Source organism: Nesoenas mayeri, assembly GCF_963082525.1.
Source record: "Nesoenas mayeri genome assembly, chromosome: 13".
Classification (NCBI taxonomy): domain Eukaryota; kingdom Metazoa; phylum Chordata; class Aves; order Columbiformes; family Columbidae; genus Nesoenas; species Nesoenas mayeri.
In genome coordinates, this window is record NC_137550.1 from 12,072,751 (window position 1) to 12,097,728 (window position 24,978).

The following is a 24,978-nucleotide window of genomic DNA, read 5'->3' on the forward strand; positions in this document are numbered from 1 at the left end:
TAGGATCTCTCATGAAGTCTGAAGATGACCAGTTGCATCTACTTTTTAAAAGTATTCTCTTGTCCTGATTCTTTGGCCCATTAGTCCTTTGAACTTTCTGATACAACAGCGATCAAAAAGATATTGCTGAATTGTGGCCTGTTTGAAACTAGCCGTGAGGGGTGCTGAAAAACTCCAGCCACGGCAAAAACTGCCGCGGCGTTGACAGCTGCGGTTATTGCTGCAATAACTACACACAGCAATCTGGATGACAGCCACGATACTAATCAGTAATTACGGAGCCCTGCATGGCCAGTCTTTGGACCAGCTCTCTTGTTTCCCTCTGCAATCAGCTATTTAATTTCCATTTTTCTGCACCAGCTCAGTCTCGCTCCTCTGCGTGAGCTGGGGTGCAGCATTTTTGATACAGAGCCCAAATCTGATACGATTAGATTTAGCACGTGTTGTCAGATTTATCTGCATACCTACAAGTACAGTACGTAATCGTCCACGATACGCTCAAGGTAGGGAGCGGTGCCGTGTTTTCCTCCAAAAAATGACAAAATGGGCCAGCCTTGATGCCCACAAGCCTTTTTCAGAGCAGCAAGGGATGTCAGAAGCCAGGGGTCTCAGCTGCCACTTGGGGTTGGTTTGGGTTCCCTTTTAGGCCATGGGTCATCACATCTTGGATATCTCTGTCACTAATAAGCAAAATCATCTATAACCTACCCAGATATAAAAATGTCTGATAGTTTAAAAAAAAGGTTACACCTTTATTTTACACACACAAGGTTAAAAGTAGTTGGAAAACTTAGATGTGCACAGGGTTTGTCTCATTACTGTCTGAGTGCTCCGTAGCTGTCTTTCTGTATACCTTCAGGGCTTGCATGTACTACAAGCTTAAGCAAGATTTGGAAATGAACAGTGGGGAAATGAACTTGTGCAACTTTGATTTTCTGGCTTAGAATACAATTTTGAAATGCGCACTGTAATCTGTGCACAGTTTCACAGTCAGCACTGGAAATACAAACTGCATTTTTCAGTCATGTTTTTTTTAATGGGACAACAGTATTAAGCACTTTCTACCATTTATAATTTTTAAGAGCATTTTCTCATATGAAAGACAGCATTTCGGTGAAATTGGTACACGTGGTGCTTTGGGTTTTTCTGCAATAGGTAAGCTGTTGTAAACACTGGCATTTGTTTCCTGAGTTCATATTGTTTCCTGATGCTTTTTGGACTAATGACAAAACCGATGCCATCTTAGCTGGTGCCAGTCTTAACTCTAGTCTTCAGACTACAGCTCTTTGTAATGACATGTTTCCTGGTGCCCAGAGTTTCACCACCTTCCTTCCTTTGAGCACCAAATAATGCTTTTGGAGAATAAGCCGGTGATGAGGATGACCCTTATTTAACTTTTACCCTAAAGCTGTAGAACTTGGTTTTTCTTATCCGCCTTCCTTAGTGCTGCGGTCTTTAATGGTAGTTTTAACAAGCCTGGTTACACGTGTGGATGAAATCACAGCTTTCTGAACTCTGCAGAGGTTTGCTGCTTGGTTTCGAGAGTGGTGTGTGGTGAGTGTTCGCAGGAAACCGCTTGTGGTCAGAATGAAACTTAAAGACTCAGATATTCCTTAGCATAACGCCACATCTTCCTAAGCCACTCCCTTAAGTCGGGCTTTGTGCAAGTGTTGTAGTTGCTGTGCAGTCCGGTGAGGCTGCACACCCAGAGAGGACTTTTCTGGTCAAAATTGACTGAAGCTCAACTTTAGATTCAACATTTATTTTGAACAACACCTGGAGTGTTGCTTTCTGAAAAGGGCACAAGGTACCTCATATTGGTTGTGTCTAACTCCAGCTGGTGATTTCGAATGGGGAGCCACCGTTTGAACCACAAGTGCAAAAAATACATTGTCCGAATCACAAGATTTCAAGGTCGCATGATTATTTTTGTTTTAAAGAGCTGTATTTGGGAATCTCTTACCTCAGATGAGCTCATGTTTATATGACTAAGTCTCCCCTGGAAGCCCATGAAACGAAAGAATTTTGAAGATAATCCATGTGGATCTTAGAACACATAGAAAAACTGGCTGTTGAACAAAAAAAATAGTCTTAACTTTATTTACAGAGGCATTATCTGAAAGCATCTGCTCACTTTTACAGCGTTGCGTTGGTGTCGGAGAGGTTGCCTTCCCGCTTTATATACACACACGCAGGAAAAATGGATCATGGATGTGCTGACATGTCTCTTTCCATCAGATATATACATAGAGATGGATAGATGATAGATAGATAGATAGATAGATAGATAGATAGATAGATAGATAGATTTCACAATCTAAGTCAGATGTCTGTGATTCCACGTTTAGGGTTATGTGCAGCTCAGGCCAATGTGTGTTATGGTACCTGCAAAGCACTTTTGCTACAGCAGGAACTTGGTTAAGCTGAACCGCATGGAGAAAATTAAACCAAGTGCCAAAAAGTTCAGGTTTTGTACTAGTTCAGTAGCCTGAAGAAGAAGAAAACAGTGACTGTGAGCGGGTAAAGAGGTCAAGACAGCTGTTACCTCCTCACTGAACAAACTATTTGAGAAAATCAGAGGTTGTACGTCGTTATCCCCATCCTACAATACTGAAAGAACTAAATACGGAATTACAAGTGCAGTCTAAGGATTTGTAGCTGATGTCTAAATGTTCAGGGATTTGGGCAGGAGAATGTGGTACCTGTACTCAGAAAAACACTAACACAGACCTGCAGGTTTGACACCAACAGCTGGGAAAGTCTGACAACAAATTCTGAGGGGAAAAGAAAATGAAGAACAAAGAGGTGACTGGAAAGTGTGGTAAATCACAGCAGGGTTTTATCAGAAGTACTTTCTGTTAGATAAATCGTTCTCTTGATGAGAAAACTAATTTCCCTAATGGGGCCAATATAGTAGATTTAATTAACTGCAGCCTTAACTGAAAAGGCATTACTGCATGTGGGAGTGAAGGGGATTCCTCCAGGAATTCAGAGGGGGTTGTGGAGCAGACTGGAGGCGGGGGGGTGCTCTTTGTTGTTGATTTTGGTTGGTTGGTTGGTTAAGGTTTTTTGTTTGATTGTTTGTTTGTTTAAATTTTGTCATTGTCATTTGTGGATTGCTTGTTCTTAAAATTTTCTTTGTTTGTTCTTTGGGGTTTTTTCTTCCTTTTTTTATATTAAATGCCCCATTCCCAGGCTGTTGGAGGGCACACTCATTCTGTCCCACAGGTTGTCTTGAATCTGATCTTCCCCTGTATGCTCACCAGTGGCCCAGGTTTGTGCTGAGGAAATTCGAGAGCAATACAAAGAAAACCAACATAAGCTTAATAGAACAAGGTACCAAACTGCATGATTAACAACAAAAAGAGCTTTCAGGGTAAATATTTATCAGTCCAAGAAGATGCTCAGGCTAGTGTGTGTTATGGTACCTGCAAAGCACTTTTGCTACAGCAGGGACTTGGTTAAGCTGGACCACATGGAGAAAATTAAAACAAGTGCCAAAATGTTCAGGTTTTGTACTAGTTCACCTGGAATCTTGTGTCCAGTTGTGGCCCCTCAGTTCCAAAGGACAGGGAACTGCTGGAGAGAGTCCAGCGCAGCCACCAAGATGCTGAAGGGAGTGGAGCATCTCCCGTGTGAGGAAAGGCTGAGGGAGCTGGGGCTCTGGAGCTGGACAAGAGGAGACTTAGGGGGGACTCATTCCTGGGGATCAATATGGAAAGGGGGAGTGTCAGGAGGATGGAGCCAGGCTCTTCTGGGTGACAACCAGTGACAGGACAAGGGGCAATGGGTGCAAACTGGAACACAGGAGGTTCCACTTAAATATGAGAAGAAACTAGTTCCCTGTGGGGGTGTCAGAGCCTGGCCCAGGCTGCCCAGGGGGGTTGTGGAGTCTCCTTCTGTGCAGACATTCCAACCTGCCTGGACACCTTCCTGTGTAACCTCATCTGGGTGTTCCTGCTCCAGGGGGATTTTGCACTGGATGAGCTTTCCAGGGCCCTTCAACCCCTGACACTCAGGGATTCTGTGCTTCAGTAGCCTGAAGAACAGTGACTGTATGGACCGCGCGTCCGTGCGGGGACGGGAACCCGCGGGTGACACCGCGGGTGACGAACCGCGAGCGGGAACCACGTGCAGCAGATCAGGCCCTTTCCCGCTCCGCCAGGGGGCGCCGCGCCCAGCCCCGCCCCGCCCAGGCCGCTCAGCCGATCGCCGATCGCCTCCGCCCTCCCGGCGCGCAGCCGCTGCCGGTGCGGCCCGAGCGAACATGGCTGTGTCGCGGGGGCTGCGGCGCTGCCAGCGGGCGTTCGCCTGGCTGCCCGTCCTCATCATCGCCCTCGTCGTGCTCTGGTCCTACTACGCCTACGTGTTCGAGCTGTGCCTGGGTGAGCGCCCGGCGGGGCGGGGGGAGGGGGCCCTGTCCTGTCCCGCCCCGCGGGGACCCGCCCGGCGCTGCCCCGGCTCGGCCTGTGCGCCCGGGTCGGGGTCCCGGGCGGTGCCCGCGGGTCACGGCACACGGCTCCGGGATGGGGAGTTGGCTTAGTCTCCTTTCTCCTCCGCGTGTGAGCGGGAGGTGCCGGGGCGGGTCGGCGGTGCCACCTGCTCCCACCGTGCGGCGCATCCGGTGACCAGGAAACACGGAACCGCTGGTCAGGGCCATTGTGGGGTTAATTAGTGCGGGTTATGGTGTGCTGCCCAGCTCTGCCGTAGGACCGGTACCCTGGCTGGGCCGGGTGCGTGTTGTGGGCTCTTCTATTTAGTCAGGAGTCTGTTGTGTGATGCTGGAGACTGGGAGGGTTATAGCCACGGTGAAAGTCCCTGTTGTTGCTGTAAGATGATGTTCAGACGTGATTTCTGGTTTAAAGAGTGACAAAAATCAATATATGCCCTGCACTGTAATCATGTTTATAGATACGTAAAGGGTGAGTGTCAGGAGGATGGAGCCAGGCTCTTCTTGGTGACAGCCAGTGACAGGATAAGGGGCAATGGGTGCAAATGGGAACATAGGAGGTTCCACTTAAATTTGAGGAGAAACTTGTTGGGGGTGAGGGTGGCAGAGCCTGGCCCAGGCTGCCCAGGGAGGTTGTGGAGTCTCCTTCTGTGCAGACATTCCAACCCGCCTGGACACCTTCCTGTGTAACCTCATCTGGGTATTCCTGCTCCATGGAGGGATTGCACTGGATGAGCTTTCCAGGCCCCTTCCAGCCCCTGACATTCTGAGATTCTGTGATTTTTTTAAATATCCGATAAGGAAAAACATGGGTTATGTGAAATCACGCTCATGACTCAACTTGTTCCAGCAGCATGAAAAACAGTGCATTTTAGAAATAAAATGTTTAGTGCTTGTGTGGCTTAATGTGGCGATTTAACTGTGGAATAAGTTGCAAACTTCCTCGCGTTTATTTTATTCTGGTTTGGTGTGTGTGCAAAGACCTGTTACTAGAGGAAAGGATTGCTGGGTCTGGTGGAGGGAGGAGCTGGGAGCCTGGACTTTGGACATGGTGAGGAGGAACATGTGGCTCTTTCTCCTCAGGACAGGGAAAGCCAGGTAAATGAAGCCAGAGTTCTCAGGACAGAAGTTTGAGACCTTGCTGTGGAAAGATCTGCCTGCTGGTACTGCACCGCAGATTTCAATCAGATTTTTGTTAGGGTGCCTAATGCAGCAAGACCTATTGTTTTTTCCTCAGTGCAGACTCAGATGAAAAGCAGCTGCTCCAATCTAATTGGCAGCTAGGCAAAAGCCCCAAATTCTTCATGACATTTTATTCCATCTCTCAGATTGTGGGCTGTTCCAAAAATTCACATAGAACGATATCTCTGAGGTGTACGTAACTGTCAGTTAGAGAATGTGCCCAAAAAATCAGAGGATTTTTCAGAAATGCTGTCAGTCTTTTGAAATATGCTTCATTTGCAGTTCTGTGCAAATTCAGTGATGTTTAACACTGGTTAATTCCAAGTTTCAATGCAGGTATTAGAGAAGACTCTGCTGGTTTAAGTAAGGTTTTGGCTGGGCCTGCGTTGTTCTGCAGGAGCTCATCTTGCTGCCTGGAATCGCTGCTTGAAATCACTCCTTTGCCCACACTCCATCTTTCTCTCTCCTGCATTTTATTTATGTGTGGAGGAGGTTATCTATACTGAAATTGAAACGACTAATTATGTTAGGATTTGGACATCAGCTGTTGGTATATGCAGGTACTTGAAAACCAGCTCTCAGGACGTTCTCTGTTTTCCAGGTTTCTGACATAGCGAGGCTTTACGTGTGGCTTCTTTTATTTTCAGGTTTCCACTGTGTCCTGCCATTTCAGCTGTTGCAAATGTATAAATAGTGAAGGCTCTGTTTGGAGTCTTTTCATCTTCAGTCTGTAGACTGCTGAGGTTTGACAGTAGTGTGGGGTGGTGTCCTGGAGGTATCTCCTGATGCTGGGTTTTAAACTTCCAATGACTGGTATGGCCAACAAGTCATACTCCAGGGGAGGCCTTGGTTTCATTTCTGGTTAGTGGTTGTTGCCAGAGTGAGAACAATGACCCAGTGTCCTGCCATAAAACCTTTGATGTGATTTTTATTGAGGAGTTTGCTCTTTTCTCAAGTAAAATCCCTAGAAGGGCCAGGCTGCAGGTGCGGCATGTGCTCCAGGAGGGACACAAGCAGGATTTGTGAGAAGGCGATGTATTCATAGCCTGATTTGCAGCAACCAAAGGAAAAACTAGAGGTTTCCTAACAAGTCCTGTTCGTCTGAAATTGAGTGTGCAGAGAGACAGCAAATATTTGGTCTCTTTTTTTCATGTATGTTGTTCTGTGTCATAGAGCTTGTGGATGAAAATTCTCTGTTGGCATGGGTTTAAGAAAGCCTGTGTTCATACTAAAGGCAGGAGCTCTCGGTTGCTGCTCTGATGTACATTTTCCAAGTTGGATGATAGAGTGAGTCTGAAGAACAGGGTCTCTTTGCAGGCACTGGCTCTAGGCTGGAACTAAAAGACTCCGATCCCTCCATCGCTGCCATTTCTGTGCAGTCTGACAGTGACTGAAGGGCTCATCACTGACATCTCCCAAATCCTTTGAGTCTTCCAACAATATGATCTGATTTTTATAACGTTGCTGTGCCTCTGGGTGATGATCTGTGGCCACTAGTGTCCCTTGGTCCCTCTGCTCCTCCAAGGAGCAACACATTGCAGTTGCAGCCATTAGATGCAAGACTATGGTCTCAAAATATGGGGCTCCCATCCCATGAACGATCTTTGTCTTCCAAGCAGTATTCTGGCAAGTTATCACAGAACTGCGGCATTTTCAGTTAAAGAAAGATGTCTTTATCTTTTCTGTTAAACTTGAATGATGGCTTTTAAAATAACGGACGGATTTTGAAATAATCAGGAGAAGTAGATATTGAGCGATGTCCCCTTTGCTCGTTGCTCTAAGTGGTTCTGTCATTAGGGACTGATCTATGGTTATGGTCAAGTAAGGAGCGCTTGTAAAAACTCTGCTAATAGCAAGTGTAAAAATAGAGTCATTCCAGTGTGTCCTTTCTTGCTGACGAGGCCAAAGCTGAGACAATTTGCAATGTTTTATTTATGCTGATGCAGAAATGCATCGGGTCATGGCTTAGTGTGGAGGGTCCAGACCACTGAGGGACTGGCGCAAAGCAGGGTACAAGTCACTAGTGAGTTATTTTTGCCATATTTCTAGTGTACAAATATACAAAATATATTTTATAACAAGGGAAAATACAGCGTAAGTAACAGTTATCGAACATCTTGTTGTGGGTGTCATTTGCGTGAGTAAACAAGGAGTTGTTAAGGACGCTGCTGATTTGGTGCTAAACTGTGGGCTCTCTCTTTGTCGGTTGAGTTTGAACATTTTTCCCTCAACTGGCCGCGTTTCAAATAGAAACATTATTTGTCGCAAATTTGCTGGGAATCCTGTTTGCCCCATAGACATTTTTATATTTATTTTTCTTTTTCAGTGACTCTGAGCAACCCTGTGGAAAAAGGTATGTGCGTTGCATTTAGTATTTGACTTTTGGTCACAGATGTTTTAGTTAAAATATCAGAGATACTTTCCATCCATTTCTTTAACATGCATGCTCTTGCAGTGTTTCCTTGCTGTGATTCCACATTCATGCGTTGTTACACACGCTATAACTTTGGATGTATTGGGAAATAGCCCCGTTTAGCCCCAGCATAAGCAGAAGAACATGAAAAGGCTTTGATCCCTTTTATGCTTTCAGAAAAAATGATTAATGTCTGTACACCCCCACACCTTTTGCCTTTGTATTCTACATTTTCAGATCCGATTTTACCGGCTAAACAGAAAAGACTGGATTTGTTCTGTGCCCTGCCTATTGATTTTTTCCCTGTTTGATTTCTCTCTCAGTGAAAGCTATTTTCGGTGGTTTTTGTAGGGAGGATTTTGCAGAAGATCTTTTGCTAGTTTCTGTTGGCCACTAATCACATATATACAGCAACGGGTATATAACCGTATACACAGCAGCTTTCAGTTGCTGCCACAGATGAGTTGGAGCAAAGGTTTCTGTCCTGATATTTGAAACTGTTTCAGAGGAACTATAGAAAGCATAATGTTCATGATGATTCAGCAGGAGAAGGTTATTCGGTGCCTAATCTACTGGTGCATCTCCAGGTCAGCTTCCTCTAACATGCTGCTGTGTTGCTTTATCAACAGAATTAAACCTGTTGCAAGGTTTATCTCCTTACATATTAATTTAAAAATGACTGAGCTCCACCTGCATGTAGTATATGGATAACATCTCAAACAAACTTGAGAGCATAATAAGGAATTATCATTGATCCACAGACCAGTCACACAATCCAGCACGTTCCTGTGAGACGTATCAGATCGTTTGCCATCTCATTAGAAAGTCTCAACACTGCGTTTGGCCTTTTTACCAATGACGTTTTCACACAGTCTTGCCGGAGAAGTTAGGAAGCGTTTGGGTTCTGGACTTCTCTTTCTACTAGCACTAGTTACTTTAAATCTTGGTTTTAGAATGTGAAGCTTAAATGGATCAGGGGAAATGAGGTTATTATGGTTTAAATACAACTGTCTTGTAACTGACAATGACTTAGTGAGTTGAGTATTGAAGAAATAACAATCAGATAGTTTGTGCAGCGGAAGGGTAGCTGTGCTCTGGCTTTCTGAACCTCAGTATGCCCCAAAGCTTCAAAATAAAGTTTGAATATTGAACTAAGATCCCTCTGACGCATGCTGGGTGTCATGTGCTAATGTGTCTAGTGGATTGCAATTCCTTCTCAGTAATCACAAGACCTGTTTTGCTCAATTTGAGGGGTGTTTTCCTGGTCTGTTTTGTTGCATCAACTGTGGCAAATCTAAAATGTTGACCAGGAGACTGGATTTCTTTTTGGCGATGTAAATCTCTGCCAGAGCACATTATTCCTCTCAACTCTCGCAAGAGTGGAAAACGCGTTGCTGATGTTATGGTACTGTGATTCTAACTGCGTTTAGTCGCAACTGAACCCCAAATTTGGAGACGCTGGAGTATTGCAGGGTGAACATTGATGCTGCTCAGCACCAGCCAGTTCTGCTTTGCCTGTGCCTGGGACATGGGGCCAGGATTCCTGTCGTTCCCGGGGGTGCAGGGTTGTCACCTGCCCTGTGGGTGGCATCTCTTACATCTGACACATAATCAGAGCAGGTGCAGAAGGGGAGGCTGTGAGACGGGTAATGCCCAACTGCAGCCACAGATCGCTGACATTTTACTGGCCCTCAGACCATAAGGTTTTGCTGTCTTCTAATACTGTAAATCTTTCTTTTTTCCTTTTTTTTGGTCATTGTTATGAAACATTGAAATTATGCCCCTCATGAATGAAACTTTAACCTAAGAAGTCTTTGTTCTGCTTCTGGTTTTCGTTTTGTTTGTTTATTTCTTTTTTTTTTTTTTTTTTTTATTTTAGTGGCCTATCTTATAATATTCCATATTCTCTTTGTGCTCTTTGTGTGGACATATTGGAAGTCTATTTTTACCCTCCCAGAGCAGCCAGGCAAAAAGGTAAGAGCCCAAGCCCTTCTCATTCATTGCAGAACAAAAGCAGGGATGCTAACGAGAACTCATAAACCCTTCAGCCTAGTTGAGCTGGACAACGGATTGGATGGGAAATGACCTAGAGTTGTCCCTAAAAACGGACTAATCTGAGAATCCTTTAACTCCCCAAAGAACACGACTTAAAGTGGAGATGGTGTTGACTTTTAAAGCTGCTTTCTCAGGTGCTCCAGCAGTGATAGTGAGGGACAGGAGAACCGTTGTCCTTTAAAACACACTGGGATTCATGCAATGAGGACTGTGGCTCTGTACGTTGCACTTTTAATGTAGTGCTAGGTATTCCCATAGCTCCAGTCCTTGTACTTCCATGGTCAGCAGCTCAAAAATGTAAGAGGAACAAATTTAACGTTATACTATGGTAAAGAGAAACTGGGGTTCACTGTGACAGAAGTAGATTGTTTCATGAATGATACTTTTAGTTATTGGTTTGGTATTGGTTTTTGAACGTAGGTTGAGTGTGCTTAAGTGGTTTGAGCACAGGACAGTCAGAGGCAGGTATTAGTTTCAATTCTCTCTAAATATTTACTTTTTAATGTTGCTCAGATTGGTGGATTTTTTGATTTTTTGCATTTGTTTTAGTTCTTTATGAAATACTAATGCAACACTAGGTTTGGAGCAACATAATGAGGGCAACGTTTGTTTAGCACTCCAAATATACATGACCATAATTGGATCCTAATTACAAGAATGTCGATTTATAAATAACAGCTAATCCCAGTTTTAGAATATAAAACTGTGGCTGAGGACAGATTCTTGCTTACAGTGTCCTTATCATGGTTAGTAATGTTAATTCATGAAAAATAGTAATCTAAGGCAGCAGTAGTAGCAATTCTAATATGTTGGTTTGTGACCTTAATGCCACTTTTGCATTTCTTATTGATGTATTGTGTATTATTCTGGCTGTCCAGCACTTACTCTCTTTGTCTTCTTAACAAACACGTTTTCACATTAGATTCATCTCATTAGGAGTGGGGGGGTAAAAACATTTCCAAACTTGCCTGTGTTTGAAGTATTATCTCTGCTACCCACGGGTAACTGCTCCTCTCGTGACTTCTGCTTCTAGTACCATATGTCCCTTGCTGACCAAGAGCGTTATGAGAACGAAGACAGACCAGAGGTGCAGAGGCAAATCCTCGCCGAAATCGCAAGGAAGCTGCCGGTGTACACAAGGACGGGGAGCGGAGGTCAGCACAGCACGGGGCTCTGTGTCTCTAAAGCCGATCAGGCGCGCTGCAGCAGCACACGCTGGCGATGCGGCTGATCCCGCCAGCCGGCAGGGCCGTCCTGGTGCCGCTGCGTGCAGCGCGGAGCTCTCCCGTGAATAATCGTAACGCCTTTTCTCCCAGCTTTTATGTTTGGGAAAACTAAAAGAGCTTTGAGCACTTCTGTTCGTCTTTAGTGGAGTACCAGGTGCTGCCTTTGGGAAGCGATACGTTACCCTTTGTATTTGCAGTTCAAAAGCATACTTATGTCGTCTGCATTTAATAATAGTAATGTAACGACAAAATCTCTGGTCGTTTTAACTTCAAATGGAGACTGGGCAGACATGCAGAACATAATTCTGTGAATTGTGACCTTGTTCTGTGATTAAATGCGTACTGCGCTCCTTGCAAAGCATAAAAGAAATCAGTGTTCGTGTTGGAGACTCTGACCTGTTCCTGTGAGACGAGCCAAAGAATTCTGAAGTAAAGAACAGCTATATAGGCAATTATCAAAACGGAACATTTGTAAAGTCTGAGTAAACGTGGAAGCCAGAGGGACATGTACAATTTTGTTTTATCGCTTTTAAGCTGGTTGTAAGCTTTGCAGTGGGGGTTGTTCATTGCATTTGCAAGTCTCCAGAAGAATTACAAGCTTTCCTTATCTGATTATGACCTGGCAGCGAAAATCAGCTGCAAACGCACCCCTCTTTTGCAATGCTGGAGGAAAGAATATGAACAGTTAGGAATATTCACTACCACGTGGAAAAAATAACACTTTTCTATTAATGTGTCTTTAATTTCAGGTATTCGATTCTGTGACAGGTGCCAGCTCATAAAACCTGATCGTTGTCACCATTGCTCCGTTTGCGCTATGTAAGTTACTGGGTTGTTTTTCACAGAAGTGAATATCGTCAGCACTGAGTTATGTGAACGGGCTGGTCCTTCACGTGGCCTTTTACACATGAAGGCTCCAGGTCCGTGTGTCCAGCCGCAGCCACTGGTGTGTGTAGCAGCGTTAGCATTTGCCTTTCTGCTCTTTAAGGCCCTGAAGTGTTTGCGGTTCCCACCCCTGCCAGTGTGAAGTTGCTATAGAACTTGTCATCTAGTGAAAATGAACTGATTAACCTAAGCAGGTGAAAATAACATATTCTTTTGACTTTTAAAATGATTTTTTTAAATATTCCAGGCCTTTACCTGTGGTGTTTGGCAAAAGTTTTAAGCCCTTGAGGGCAGAAATCATTTCATTTTGTCTTGCACGGTACCAAGGACATGGGTTGATATTGAAAAACGAATAAATGTTCCATCTTAAAATGATAACTGCCTTAAAAATTTCATAGAGACGGTACAATCTCGAGTTTGTCGTGTAGAAATCTCATAAAAAATCAGAGGCTTTTGCTATTTATCTGCAGTTGGCAATTAAGTACCAAATAAAGATCTTCCATTTTTCTTTTTTGTCGTTTTGCAGATGTGTGCTAAAAATGGATCATCACTGTCCGTGGTACGTCCTAGATATGGGTTTGCACTTGTGTGAAAAGAGAGCCTGTTTGAATACATTTCTTCCACAGCATAGCATCTGTATGCCTCTCTTGGTTTAGCCCATGAGTCCTTATGTTGGGAAATTTATAAAATAATTACACTTCGAAATTGCCTGAAATGTTTGATATTTTGAAAGACACATTATTCATGTTTGTTCCACGAACTGTGTGTAAAGAAGCTGTTGTATCGATATAGTTTAAACCCCAACTGCTAATTCACTCTTGGACTGTTATTCACATTTTAAGGAGACTTCAACGTAGCCTTTAATTTGGGGTGTATAATGGTTTCAGCAAGCAGTCGGTGCTTGTTTCAGTCATAGTATTTGCACGCAGGTTGTTTCTGCAATGATTCTTGCCACCTGTGTAGACAGTTTGTGTAGAATAGTGCGTGGATGAATTAAGCTTTTGCCATTAGATTTCAGAACTCAGAAGCAACACATTTCCCCACCTGAACCTCCCTGGTAATCCTAAATTCTGGAGGATTTTTCAAACCTGAGTTTTGAGACAAACACGTACTATTTTTTAGTGCGTTCCCCTGTTCCTTTTAATGCTCCTGTGCATGGCGCATCATAATCAAATTTGGGTTGATTTGTTTTGTGTGTCAACAAACAAGCAGTGCTTAATCTTGTTCCTGAGATTTGCAAGTGAGTAACACAGCTCAGAAATCCCAGATCTGATTACCTTTGCAGACAAGGAACAGACACAGGTCATTCCAGCCTGCCCCTGTGACAGACTGACCAGCGGTACCAACGTCAGAACAGATTCCAAAAACATGAACCGTTCTTTTACTTGGTGTAGCAAGTCTTCAAGTGAAAAACAAAAAGACTTTAGTTCTATTTCATTTTGACCACTAAGGGGAGCTGTTTAATGAGGAAATTGTATACGATCAAGAGGCTTGATAAGGATTCGATGTGTTACAACTGCGTGCTGTACACATCCTGATTTCAACTTTGCTTTTGTTCTCTAGGGTGAATAACTGCGTTGGATTTTCTAACTACAAATTCTTTCTGCTCTTCTTAGCATATTCTTTGCTATATTGCCTGTATATCTCTGCAACAGTCTTCAAGTATTTCATTAAGTATTGGACCGTAAGTAATGAAATCTGGTTACTTTATCACACCCTGTGAGTCTGGTGGGGTTTAGTCACTCGCGTTGCTTTTTTGCTTTCAGTCAATGGAGGGTCTGCATTTCTTCCATAAAGTATTTTCCCCAGCCTGTCTTTTCAGTATAACTCCCATCATATGTCTGAAATGCACAAGACGAGAAGCAAATAGACTTCAGGAATTCTGAACTGTAGAGTTAGCTTCTGGCAGAAAAGTCACATCCTTTTCCTGTTCTTCTGTTTGCATGCGTGCGTATCTCAGAAGCGTTAGTTTCAAAGTATAACATCCTGACATCGATCTGTACGTAGTTATTGAACAACGTCAAAATAACTTGTTCATTTTCTAATCCCCTATGACACCTTTCTCAATTGCAAAGTTGACTGAAATAAAGTATGCTTGTTACTCAGTTGTCAGTTGTCATTCACCTGCAAGCAATGCCAGCTGACAGTTCCAGTAAGGCTTTTTGTTTCTAGCTTTTTCATCTCCCCCCTGCTAATAACTCTGTATGACTTTAAGTAACTTTGCTGTGCATTCATGTATTGAATTTTTGTTGTTTTAATGACTAATCACTTACACAAAATGCCTTCTGAGATGCTCTTGGGACACTAGCAGGAATTGTTTCTAATGGTAAGAAGGGCAGAGGCTTGAGCTCTGTGGCTGCAGATGTGGGATGTGCAGAGGCTGGGAAGTCATTTTTGTACTTCGAGGTCCCCACAGCCTCTGTGCAGTTGTATGTGTGCGAGCATCTCTGGCACTTGACTCTTCTACTACAGAAGGAAATGTTTCTTCTCTCTAGAAACAAAGAATTTCCAGCTTTTCTTTGTTCTTACTACTTGTTCTGTATTTCTTTTCTTTCCAGGGTGAACTGACTAATGGACGGTCCAAGTTTCATGTCCTTTTCCTTCTCTTCATCGCCGTCATGTTCTTTGTAAGCCTTCTCTTTCTGTTCGGCTACCATTGTTGGCTCGTGAGTAGAAACAGATCTACTTTAGGTAAGGCTCTTGTGTCTGCTTTAAGTAAGACACACCAAAAGTTCTGTAAGAAGGAATAAAACCAGGCTTTTGTGTTCTATACGTTCCCGCTGCCTTATGAGGGGAGGAAGATTGAAGATCTTGGCACAATGCTGCAGAAATTTGTTACTTCAAATGAGCTGCATTTATTAGCTGGTGTGACAAAAGTTTTGTTAGGGAAATCAGAGCCTTAAAGCGTAAAAGTCCAATTATACAAATGTTATGCATATGTATAACTACATTTGTTGTGAAATGAATGCAGCTTTTCAGGAATAATGGTTCTTTATGCTCAAATGCTGGAGTGCACCCTAAACCAGCTGAGTAAGGTTGAGACGAATTGTCCATCGTCATTGACAAAGGCAAAAGAGTTGGGCCTGTAAAACCAAGGAAATGAAAATCTGAAATAGAATGATTTTGTCAAGTGATTTATTTGTTTGTTCTCAGATAAATTCTGTTCAATCTTTAAAGCTTTTTGGATAAAGTTTTATAATAAAATACACACACTATCGAGAGTTTGAAAATAGTCAGATTTTGTATACTTGTTAACTTCAGAACTAATTTCAAGGGGCACTGAAGCTCATCTGTCCCCTCTGCAGCAGCTTACAAGGTAGATAAACTTGTTTCTAGTGCACTCTAGGTTCCCCTCCCCTTTCTTTTCTTAATTTTACATCTCAGCATAACAGGGGGTCTGTTTGTATGTGTTGGTTCCTAATGTTTGTTCATTATATCATTAATGAATGAAGCAATTTAAATCTCCAGTGCCACTTCTGAAATATGCATTGAAGACCAACCTCCTTAATTCTGCAGATCTTTTACTTAGAAACTTCTACCTACTGAATTTCAACGAGTCTCACGCAAAGATCTTTTAACTCTATTCTCTCGATTAAACAAACTGTTTGTACTAAGATTTGACTGTTCTGTGTGGCTCAGTTGCAACACCAGGTTCTTACCTTCACTTTGAAAGTCTTTACAGGCTTGCAAAATGAGAAAAAAAAGTCATGTTGTCTTTAGCTGGCTACAAATCTGCAAAGGCCTGTGCATGTATTTGCCATTAATTTTCACTTTTTTCGCTGAAATCCCATCTGTGTTTAGAGGCTTTCTCAGCTCCCGTGTTTCAAAATGGCCCAGATAAAAACGGATTCAATCTTGGCTTTGTAAAGAACCTTCAGCAAGTGTTTGGAGAAGAAAAAAAGCTGTGGTTACTACCTATTGCCTCTAGGTAAGTCATAATCAAGTCAGTGCTAAAAGCTGATGCAATTAACTGAAGAGACTGGCTTTAAATGTCTGGCACAGCCTCACAAGTTACGCCTGTGATTGTGTGGCTTGGCCGGCTGCTGTTGTTCATCATTATAAGTGCGCCAATGAACATCATTTGTGTGAATCCTGTTCACCAGGAGGCTGGAAGGGAAGGGGCTTGGGGGTCGATGTGCTGTGGGGTGTTGGACGCTTCCTGGGGCTCGTGTGTCCATGGGTGTGCACTTCAGGGGGCCGTTTTCTTCATCCGTCACGCTCCTCTGCCTGCAGCAGTTTGTTTCTCAGTGTAGGGGAAAAGGCGCTTTTGGCACTTAGTAGACCAGTAGTAAAGTATACTGGAATTTAATTTCTTTAGTAATTGGGCACAACTGCAAATAACTCCCTGGCACAGCAATTCAGAGTGTTTCCAGGTAGCAGCATCTAAGTCTAAGGCCCAGTTGCATCCCCACTGCCATCTGTTTCCCACCCTTGTTTAGCTGAAGGGGAAGGGTGAGCACAGAAAGGCTTTTTGGTAAGCAGAGGCAGCGCTGAAGTGCCGGTCAGGCGTTTCCGCTGTGTGTTGTCAGTGCAGGGAGCACACTCGGGTCACTTTCCTTGCGTGAAGCAAAATCATCAGAGCAAAAGGGCGCTTGAGCCAGTTCACAGCTGCTGTCCGTGCTGCTGCACACCCAGCTGCCACATCCACCTTTCAGCTTCGTTAGCGTCCATCACGTGAGTTTGAACACTCTTGAGCTCGTTTGATGTCCACATTCGCATTTCTTTTGGGCGGTAGTAAAGCAAAAAAAGCTTTTGCTACTTCAGATCTTTGCAGAATGTATTTATTTCGTTTTTTTCCATTCTGTGTTCAGGTTTAGGTCACAGGAAAGTGGGTCTTTTATTTGTCTTCCAGTAACATCTAATTAAGATTTGGGCCATTTTCTATGGAGTGTCATTCAAAGACAGAAGTGTAATTTCTGCCCTGAAGCATCTATGGTATAAATTGATAAAATTTATACATATGGTATAAATTGCTCCTTCTACAGAAATATTTTTCTTAGTTCCCCCATTAATTCTAGCTGTCCATAAGGGGTTTTTTTCTTTTGGTTTGTTTGGTTTTTTCCTGTATCCAAATGACTTGATCAAGTCAGGCACATTTAAGTTCTGCTAAAAATTATTTCATTCCAGGCTGTAGGTTTGAACTTTTATTCTCCAGAGAGCTGGAAGGAATTGAGGACCAGAACTACCCACCACCACACTTGGTATCTGAGCTGCAGATAAAATGTGTAGAAATGGTCATCCTTCGGAATCCCCTGCTGCTTTTTACAGTGTCTTTCTCTGCCTCCTCCCACGCAGCCAGGGCGATGGACACTTTTTCCCCATGAGAGCTCTGTGTGAAGCTCAGAATCCTCTCCTGGCAAATGAGGAGCAGTGGGAAGACGATGGAATAGACGAAGAGCCTCACGGTAAGGTAACGCTAAAGGAAATTACTTGTGTCTTGACCTACGGTGACTAAAAGATCAATTATAAGAGCTGATCAAATAAAAAATGGTGTTGGCCGAGTCACTGGGCAGCTCTGATTTGACTGATGGGCACAGACTGAAAATAAGCCCTACTTTGGAGTCAGCTCTTTTTTTAGTAGCTTTCTACTTGCAAGTAAATGAACTGAGAGGTTGTTACAAGCTGCAGAGAGAAATTGAAATTTCCACCGAGTGCATTTATATGTAAATGCTGCTTCATGCAGCAGTTATTTGAGACATAAGGTTGTGCCTGTAAAAGTGAAAAGACTGTATTTTTTTTTAGTGCATTTATCTTCTAAGAGTTTGTGAAAGTGCGTGCAAACACCTGAATGCAGTGATACGTTTAGGAATATACGTTGTTTGTTCGGGTTTATGACAAGAGTGCAGCAGTTGTTTTGGTGCTTGCCTCACTGTGTGCAAACCTCCATAGAATAAATATGTGTGCAATTCGAGAGCAATTCTGGGTGAAGGTGCTTGTACAATAGACGTGACCTGTTTCTGAAATGTAAACATGCCCTTTATGCTATGGATGTCCTGTTAGGAAAACTTTATATGTATATCCATTCTTTGATTATTTTTGTTAGATGAATCCAGAATTAGTTTAATGATTCTTTACTGTTACATTCCTCTGTTTGAACTTGATTTTCTTTCCTTGCATATTTACCTCCAAGCTTTGTCTTGGGAGAACACCTGAATATCAGGGTTCATGTCAGAGGCCCCAGTTACCATGTTTGAGGCTTCAGTAATTCAGTCAGTAAGTTATACATGGGCTTGTATTTACTCCTGTGGAGCAAGGATGCCATCCACTGGCTCCCTTTAAAAGAAAGGTGATAATCTCACTCTTTTTTTCCCTTTAAGGAAGGTAATAGTGTTGATTGATTCTCAGGTTACTATAATTAGTGGATCAAGCAATTATACTTGGACAACCAAATATTAATATCACTGCCTTATTGTTCAGAGACACGATTTCCATAGTCACACTCGTTGTTGCCTCAGAATAGTTTTCACAAAATTTACTGATAACTTTCCCTTTCAGAATATACATTTTAGTCATATGTGCTCAAACGTATGTTTGGGGACCTGTGAGGAAGACCGTGGTCTTGGTTAAAGGCAGTGAGAGAAACTTTTCACGCAGACATTTTAATACGTGTGCAATGTAGAGTGCAATGAGCTCTTCAACCCGCGCAGCACAGTGTTCGCTGTTTGCTCTGGTTGGGTCTCACCTGCGGCTGTTTGTTCAAGTTATTCCACCACAAAATAAACAGTCTGTGTTTTTTCCAAGGCACACGTCACATCAGTAGGACTGAAGAGGCTCATCTCAGCTTTTCTCCAAATTAACTCCTTTAATTAGTTCATATTTGTGTGTTAGAAAATTACTTGCTCGTCGTTTCATACTGTACATTTTGGCCGTTGTAAGGTAAAACAAATTGGCTTTAAAAAGAACAAAATATGGCATCTCTGTGTATTGTTTATGATGCTTAAAATAACTCCTTTAGGAATGAGTCAGAGCTTCTTCCAACTTTACCAAAGTAATCAATTCTCTCAATAAAAAATAAATTCTTAATTATGAAAACATCTGACAGTGAGATAATTGAGGCCCAAGCAGACCCCGGAATCTGAGTCTGGAGCTTATATAAAGTTCCACAATTGATAATGCTTATACAATAAATGACATTTACAGGCAGTTGGGCTAGATCATCGTTGTACGTCCCTTCCAGCTGAGGTACTAGTTTTTCTCAGTGAAAAAGCGATTTGCAATCTTATTCCAAGAAGCTGTAGAACTGTAATATAGGTATAATTAGAACCTTTTAGTGTAATGTAAAAGCCAAACTGAGCCTATACAAAGTTACAAACAGAAGTGAGAAGACGAGCGCTGTGAGTACATAGTCAGCTGTTGGTGTGGGGATCTTGGTCCGTCATTGGCAAAGTTCAATTTTTTGGCAGTGCTGTGAGGTAAAGGTGGGAGCTACAAATAAAAGAATGGCCAGGACTGTGTCTTTTGTGTGTCTGCAGATCAGTGATGTGGAGCTGGGGTTCAGCTGGTAGAGCAAATGTTGGGGAAAATCCCCTTTATTTCTCTTTCTGAGCCGCGAAGCGCAGAACTCCCATCAAACAGCTCCACAACAGGCAGGGTTGCCTGAACCTACAAGTTCTGTGGTTCTCCCTGCCCAGCAGGCGGGGTCATGATTGATTCAGTAATCACAGAATCATTTAGATTGGAAAAGAACTTTAAGATCATCGAGTCCAACCGTATGGCACATGTACAATGTTTCTGAGCGAGTAGTTTTGTGATACAGCATAAATCCACCTTGTGGAGTATTTTTCTCTAAGCTCGTGACTGTACCATTCTGCTAGCACAGATAACAAATGTCTGTATCGTTTTGATTAGTATAAAAGATGTTGGGGAAGAGGGAGTTCTATAAGAATAGGTACCAGATGTGCTCTTTTTCCTACTGCCTGGACATTAAGCAAAGCAGAAGTTGAGGAAATATGAAAAGTTCTGGTTTCTCAAGCCTGCGGTTTTAGGAGGTGTCACTGTCAGCTGCACCAAGATCAGAATGACAGCTGCCCTCCTGTAGCTGAGTGGGGTCTCTCTCCGCCTGGCGTTTCACCAGTAGTTGCTTGTGCACTTGTGTTACGCAGCAGGAGTAATGAGGGGTCTCCTCAGCCCCCCAGTCCCCCCTTCCAGGCTTGTGCACAAGAAACGCCACGGAAATAATGAAAAAAGGAGCTTGATGAAATGTTTCTTTCACTGATGTTGTTGTGCCTAACTCATAGAGTGGTTGGGGTTGAAGGGACCTCTGGAATCATCCAGTCCAACCCCTGCTAATGCAGGATCACCAGAGCAGATCACACAGGGTCACATCCAGGTGGGTTTGAATGTCTCAGAGAAGGACTCCACAGCCCTGGGCAGCCTGGGCCAGGCTCTGGCACCTCAAAGTAAAGAAGTTTCTCCTCATGTTCAAATGGAACCTCCTGTGTTTCAGTCTGTCCCAGTTTCCCCTCATCCTGTTGTTGGCACCACTGAACAGAGTCTGGTCCATCCTCTTGACACCCACCCTGTAGATATTTCTCAGTATAAATAAGGTCCCCTCTCAGCCTCATCTTCTCCAGGCTGAACAGCCCCAGTTCCCTCAGCCTCTCCTCATAAGGAAGGTGCTCCAGACCCATGTTATTGCAGTGTCTTGCTTCCCTGCTGATAATATGACGCTGGCACAAAGCAGGGCATTTGGAAGCCCCCACAACTGCAAAACAGCTCACGTGTGGGGGAGATGAGCATTAAGGAGACGGAGAGATTTATGAGGTGAGAACAAGCCCAGCTGAACGCACAAGGTGAGAAAGCTTCATCTAGGTCCCAGGAGCGCACACACCAAATCATCTTACCCACAGGGTTGTCCTTCCTGCAATATGGATGTTTAAATGTGCCCTTCCTACTTGGATTTCCGCCCCCCCGCTTAATCCTCACCTTGCTAAGGCTTTTATTGTTTCATGTAGGGAGAAAAATATTGTGGGGAACCTTTTTGTTTCATTTCTTAGCCAGAGACTAAAAACACTTGCTTCCAAATTCATGGTTATTTACGCTTATTCCTTATTCATGGGCATCTTTTTAATTTGTGTAGCTGAAGAGCTACCCCGAATCATGTGTTGGCCCTTAGAAGGTTATCAGTTTCTTCAAAGAACTCACCTAGAACGTGTGTGACATGTTGGTCGTGGTGTGTCAGCACAGGACAGGACAGGAGAGCCATTCCTGTACATTTATAGCAACATCTCCTCTCTTTGATTTATTAATCTAATCGTGTTTCATTTAAACTTGTCCAGAAGGCTTCAGTGTGAATCAAATCTTTCCCAAATTGTTCTCATCTTCAAAAATTTGTCATCTGTACTAAGTAACATCTTTCCAGCAGAAACCAGCGTATCCCAAGTAAGAGGTGGAAGTTGATGTCTCTATTGGCATGATGAAGCTTCAGGTGTCTGATGGCATGCGATTTCAATTTAAATTCAAATCACTAGGAGTCTAATTAAAGGAGCTTCATGTCGTGTGATACCAGCTAATTTGGCATAGCAGGCCTTCGAGGAGTGAAGTCGTGTGTTGTGAGTGTAGGATTGGATTTCTATCCATCAAGAAGTTAAAGAAGCGCCTTTGATGTCAGAAGTGAGTGGTGATTGCTCAGACAGCGCAACGAATGGTCAAGGCAGTTACTGGAGACAAAAGATTAGGTTGCATCGCTGGATTTTAGGCGTGATATAAATGGTTAAATTGTGTCTGACAGAAAAAGATGAAGTTACAGCAGTGCTAAGCCCTGTATCAATGACTGCCTTGTAATCAGTTTTGAAATGATGGAGAGGTACCTGTGCAGGAATCTGCGTCAGCTTGACTCAATCAATTAGTGAACATATTTAGTAAAACCAATATGGGTCAGACCTACAGCTGCTAAATCAATTAGGTGAATAAAGCTATTCCATGAGAAGCTGGTAGTGAAATTTCAGTGAGACTAATGTCTCAGAGGCAGCAGGTCTTCTATATCCTTTTATCACTTCCCTTTGACATTAAGATTGTTTGCTTTCCTAAAGGTGTGCAGAATAAAGGGCTGTTCTCTGGAACTTCCCATCTGAATAAATGTATTAGATTTTGCGTGGTAAAATAGATGCCTATGCTCATAAATATGAAAATAACCTGATAATGGAAATAGCGCTGATTCTTTTTGTATATAATAAGGAAACAAGAGGTCTAGGCAAATTATTTATTGGGTATGTATCACTGAGTAGTAAGGGGGAGGAAGTATTTGCTTTTTATTTTTCTTTCTTTACCTTCAAAGAGAAAATTCATTTAGAGAAAATAGAAGAAAGTTCTGTGGCAAATTGATATTTGACACTGGTTGGTGACCATCGCGTATTGCAGTGAGCTCTGGATTTTAAAGCTGAGCAGCACAAGATCAGTTTGGAAATCTGGTTTTGGCAGGCATGGGAACAACTTCAGAAGTGTGAATCTGGGAGCTGGATCTTACTCCTGTAGCTGCCACAGTTTGTTGGTGTTTTTTTTTTAATAGGACCGTGTGTTTCACTGAACCATGTTTTGCCGGTGGGGAGAAATCCGGCATGATAACCCTCCCAGCTCTTAGGCAGGCTGTGAAGATACATTTATGCATTGAGTTTCTTGGCTGTTAGTTACTGTACTAATACAGTTCTACAGTACAGCAAAACACCACTGTTGCCTACAATCAGCAGGATGCTGTTTCCATTTAGTATGAGCTACTTTCAGGCTGGTTGTCATTTTCAACAGTCTCCCTGTGGCTGTAGGTTCTGGTAGAGTCACCCTGAGCTTCCTCTTCATCAGACGGAACGAGCCCAGCTGCCTCAACCTCTCTACAGAAGTTTGAAGTAGAAATTTCTGTGCTGCTTATATATGGCTTAAGCCTGACCTGCACAGCTTTCAGTTCCCCAAGACTGGGGCTGAAACTGTGTGTCTGCATAGAAAAATGACGGGTTTTGTTTTGCAAGTGAAAATGTGCAGGAATAAACTTGCCGTGAGTGCATGAAGTGTATTCCCGTGTATTTCTCCCACAGCTGTATTAACCCAAAGGCAGGCAGGGAATGTGATTTCCTGGTGCGTTAAGCTTTGGTTCCCTCGCTCCCACCCGACAGAAGGGTTCTAGGGGTTCTAGGAAACTGCTGTAGCCACAAATGATGTTTTTACTCTTGCTTATGTTCTCACCACTGTTTTTCTTTCTTTGTAAGGCACGAGCCGATGAAGTGCTCTGAACTCTGAGTTTTCAGGTTCCATCTGACACAGTATTACTTCCATTGCATATAATTTTTCTAACCAGAAAAGCCTGACATGTTCCGTTAAAACTGAAAGATCTTTATTTGCCTTTGTGGCTTAAAAACTTGTGACACAGTTATGAAATAGATAAAGCCAATAATAATCTCAGTTTAAAAACTGCTGTTCACTTATCTCTGACAAGTGGTTGTCTATTTTTATTTGGACTGACTCTTAAAAACACTCTCCCATACTTAGTCAAAAATATATTTTCAGTGAGAAAACCAGATTTACTTACCTCTACTTTGTTTTTCATTGTACAGATTCTGGTGAAGCTTCATCCCTTGCCATAGAAAAGGAGACGTAGCAGCTTGAAAATGCAGCAGTATAAAGCTTGTGCAGAAAGGTCAGTATTTCTTTGTTCATTGCCTTCCAAACAGCCGCTCTGCAGGGAAACGGGTTTGAGTGCAACGCTGGCAGAGCTCTGAGCCCCTCACCAGAGTGGTGTGGTGCTGCATCTGTGCCTGGTAGTATTTCACCAATATTTCTCCAGAAAATACATTAAGAGAGCCTAAAAGCAATCGGTGGCTCTCCAGCAGCCCTGGGCTGGATGTTGCCACAGTTAACACGGGAGCCGAGAGCCCCGGGTGTAGAGGAGGACACAGACCCTGCAGCTCCTTTGGGAAATGTGGCAGGAACAACTCTTGCCACTGACTTGTGCAATGACAGGATTGGGACTCTGTTCGGTGACTCATGAAAGGTGTGGGAAGGTGCAGCTACAGTTTTAAACCAAAGTGGAGAACGGCTGAGTTGCAGTTAGGAATAAATGGAAGTAATGCCCACATCAGCTACTATTTTTATTTTTGTTTCACCCTGGAGAAAGTTGGTTACAACAACAGATGAGAGAGTTTGGGGAAGATGCTGCTACCGGGATGCTCACTGGTCTGTGGTCCATTCTGAGTTTCCTATCGGTGGGGAGATCCCCCAAACGTACCGTGGCAGTGAGCTGCAGGCTGTGCCCTCTTCATTCTCCATAGAACATTTTCACAGCAGAGTGTAGCAGAGGAAGATTCCGGGAGTGTCCTCTGCTGTCCCACTTGCCGGAGGCAGAATAGTCAGATAGAATTCGCCCCTGTTTTCTGTGGGTGTTGAGTAACCGTATTGTACAGCAGAGCACTGCAGTGCACTGCCCAGTTCTGCGCACAAACAGGGCAAAACTTGGGATTTTTACAAACGGGCTTCTTGCATATTGCAGATACTATTCCATTCTTTTCCACTGAGAAGAAAAACCCCAAAGTATTTTTCTGTCAGTAAGTCAGTGAGGACTGCATGCTGCTATTCTGCTGACAGAGCGAAAGACACATGTTTTTCCTGTTGTTCTGCATGGCTTTAAAACAGTGCTCCAAGTCAGGATTAGACAGCCCTCTGTTGCTCATCAGATCAGTGCTTATCGTTGCACATTTTTCTTCATTTAAATTTCAGCTTCCCTCTCAGGAGCCAACATCCCTTCTCTTGGCATGGACTTCGGTTTCGAGGGGCAGAAAACAAGT

The 24,978-nt window shown here is 43.2% G+C and overlaps 1 protein-coding gene across 1 annotated transcript; it reads left to right on the plus strand.

The window, feature by feature from the left end:
- Positions 1–4,267: 4,267 nt before the first annotated feature.
- On the plus strand, positions 4,268–24,923 carry ZDHHC15 (zDHHC palmitoyltransferase 15; the record flags this gene model as incomplete). The annotated part of the gene is made up of 11 exons (XM_080352800.1): positions 4,268–4,385; positions 9,925–10,019; positions 11,134–11,254; positions 12,076–12,145; positions 12,738–12,770; positions 13,775–13,895; positions 14,770–14,902; positions 16,013–16,139; positions 17,507–17,616; positions 23,752–23,834; positions 24,911–24,923. The coding sequence occupies 10 exons, from the start codon at positions 4,268–4,270 to the stop codon at positions 23,793–23,795; spliced, it is 972 nt and encodes a 323-aa protein (XP_080208926.1). The 3' UTR covers positions 23,796–23,834; positions 24,911–24,923.
- Positions 24,924–24,978: the final 55 nt, after the last annotated feature.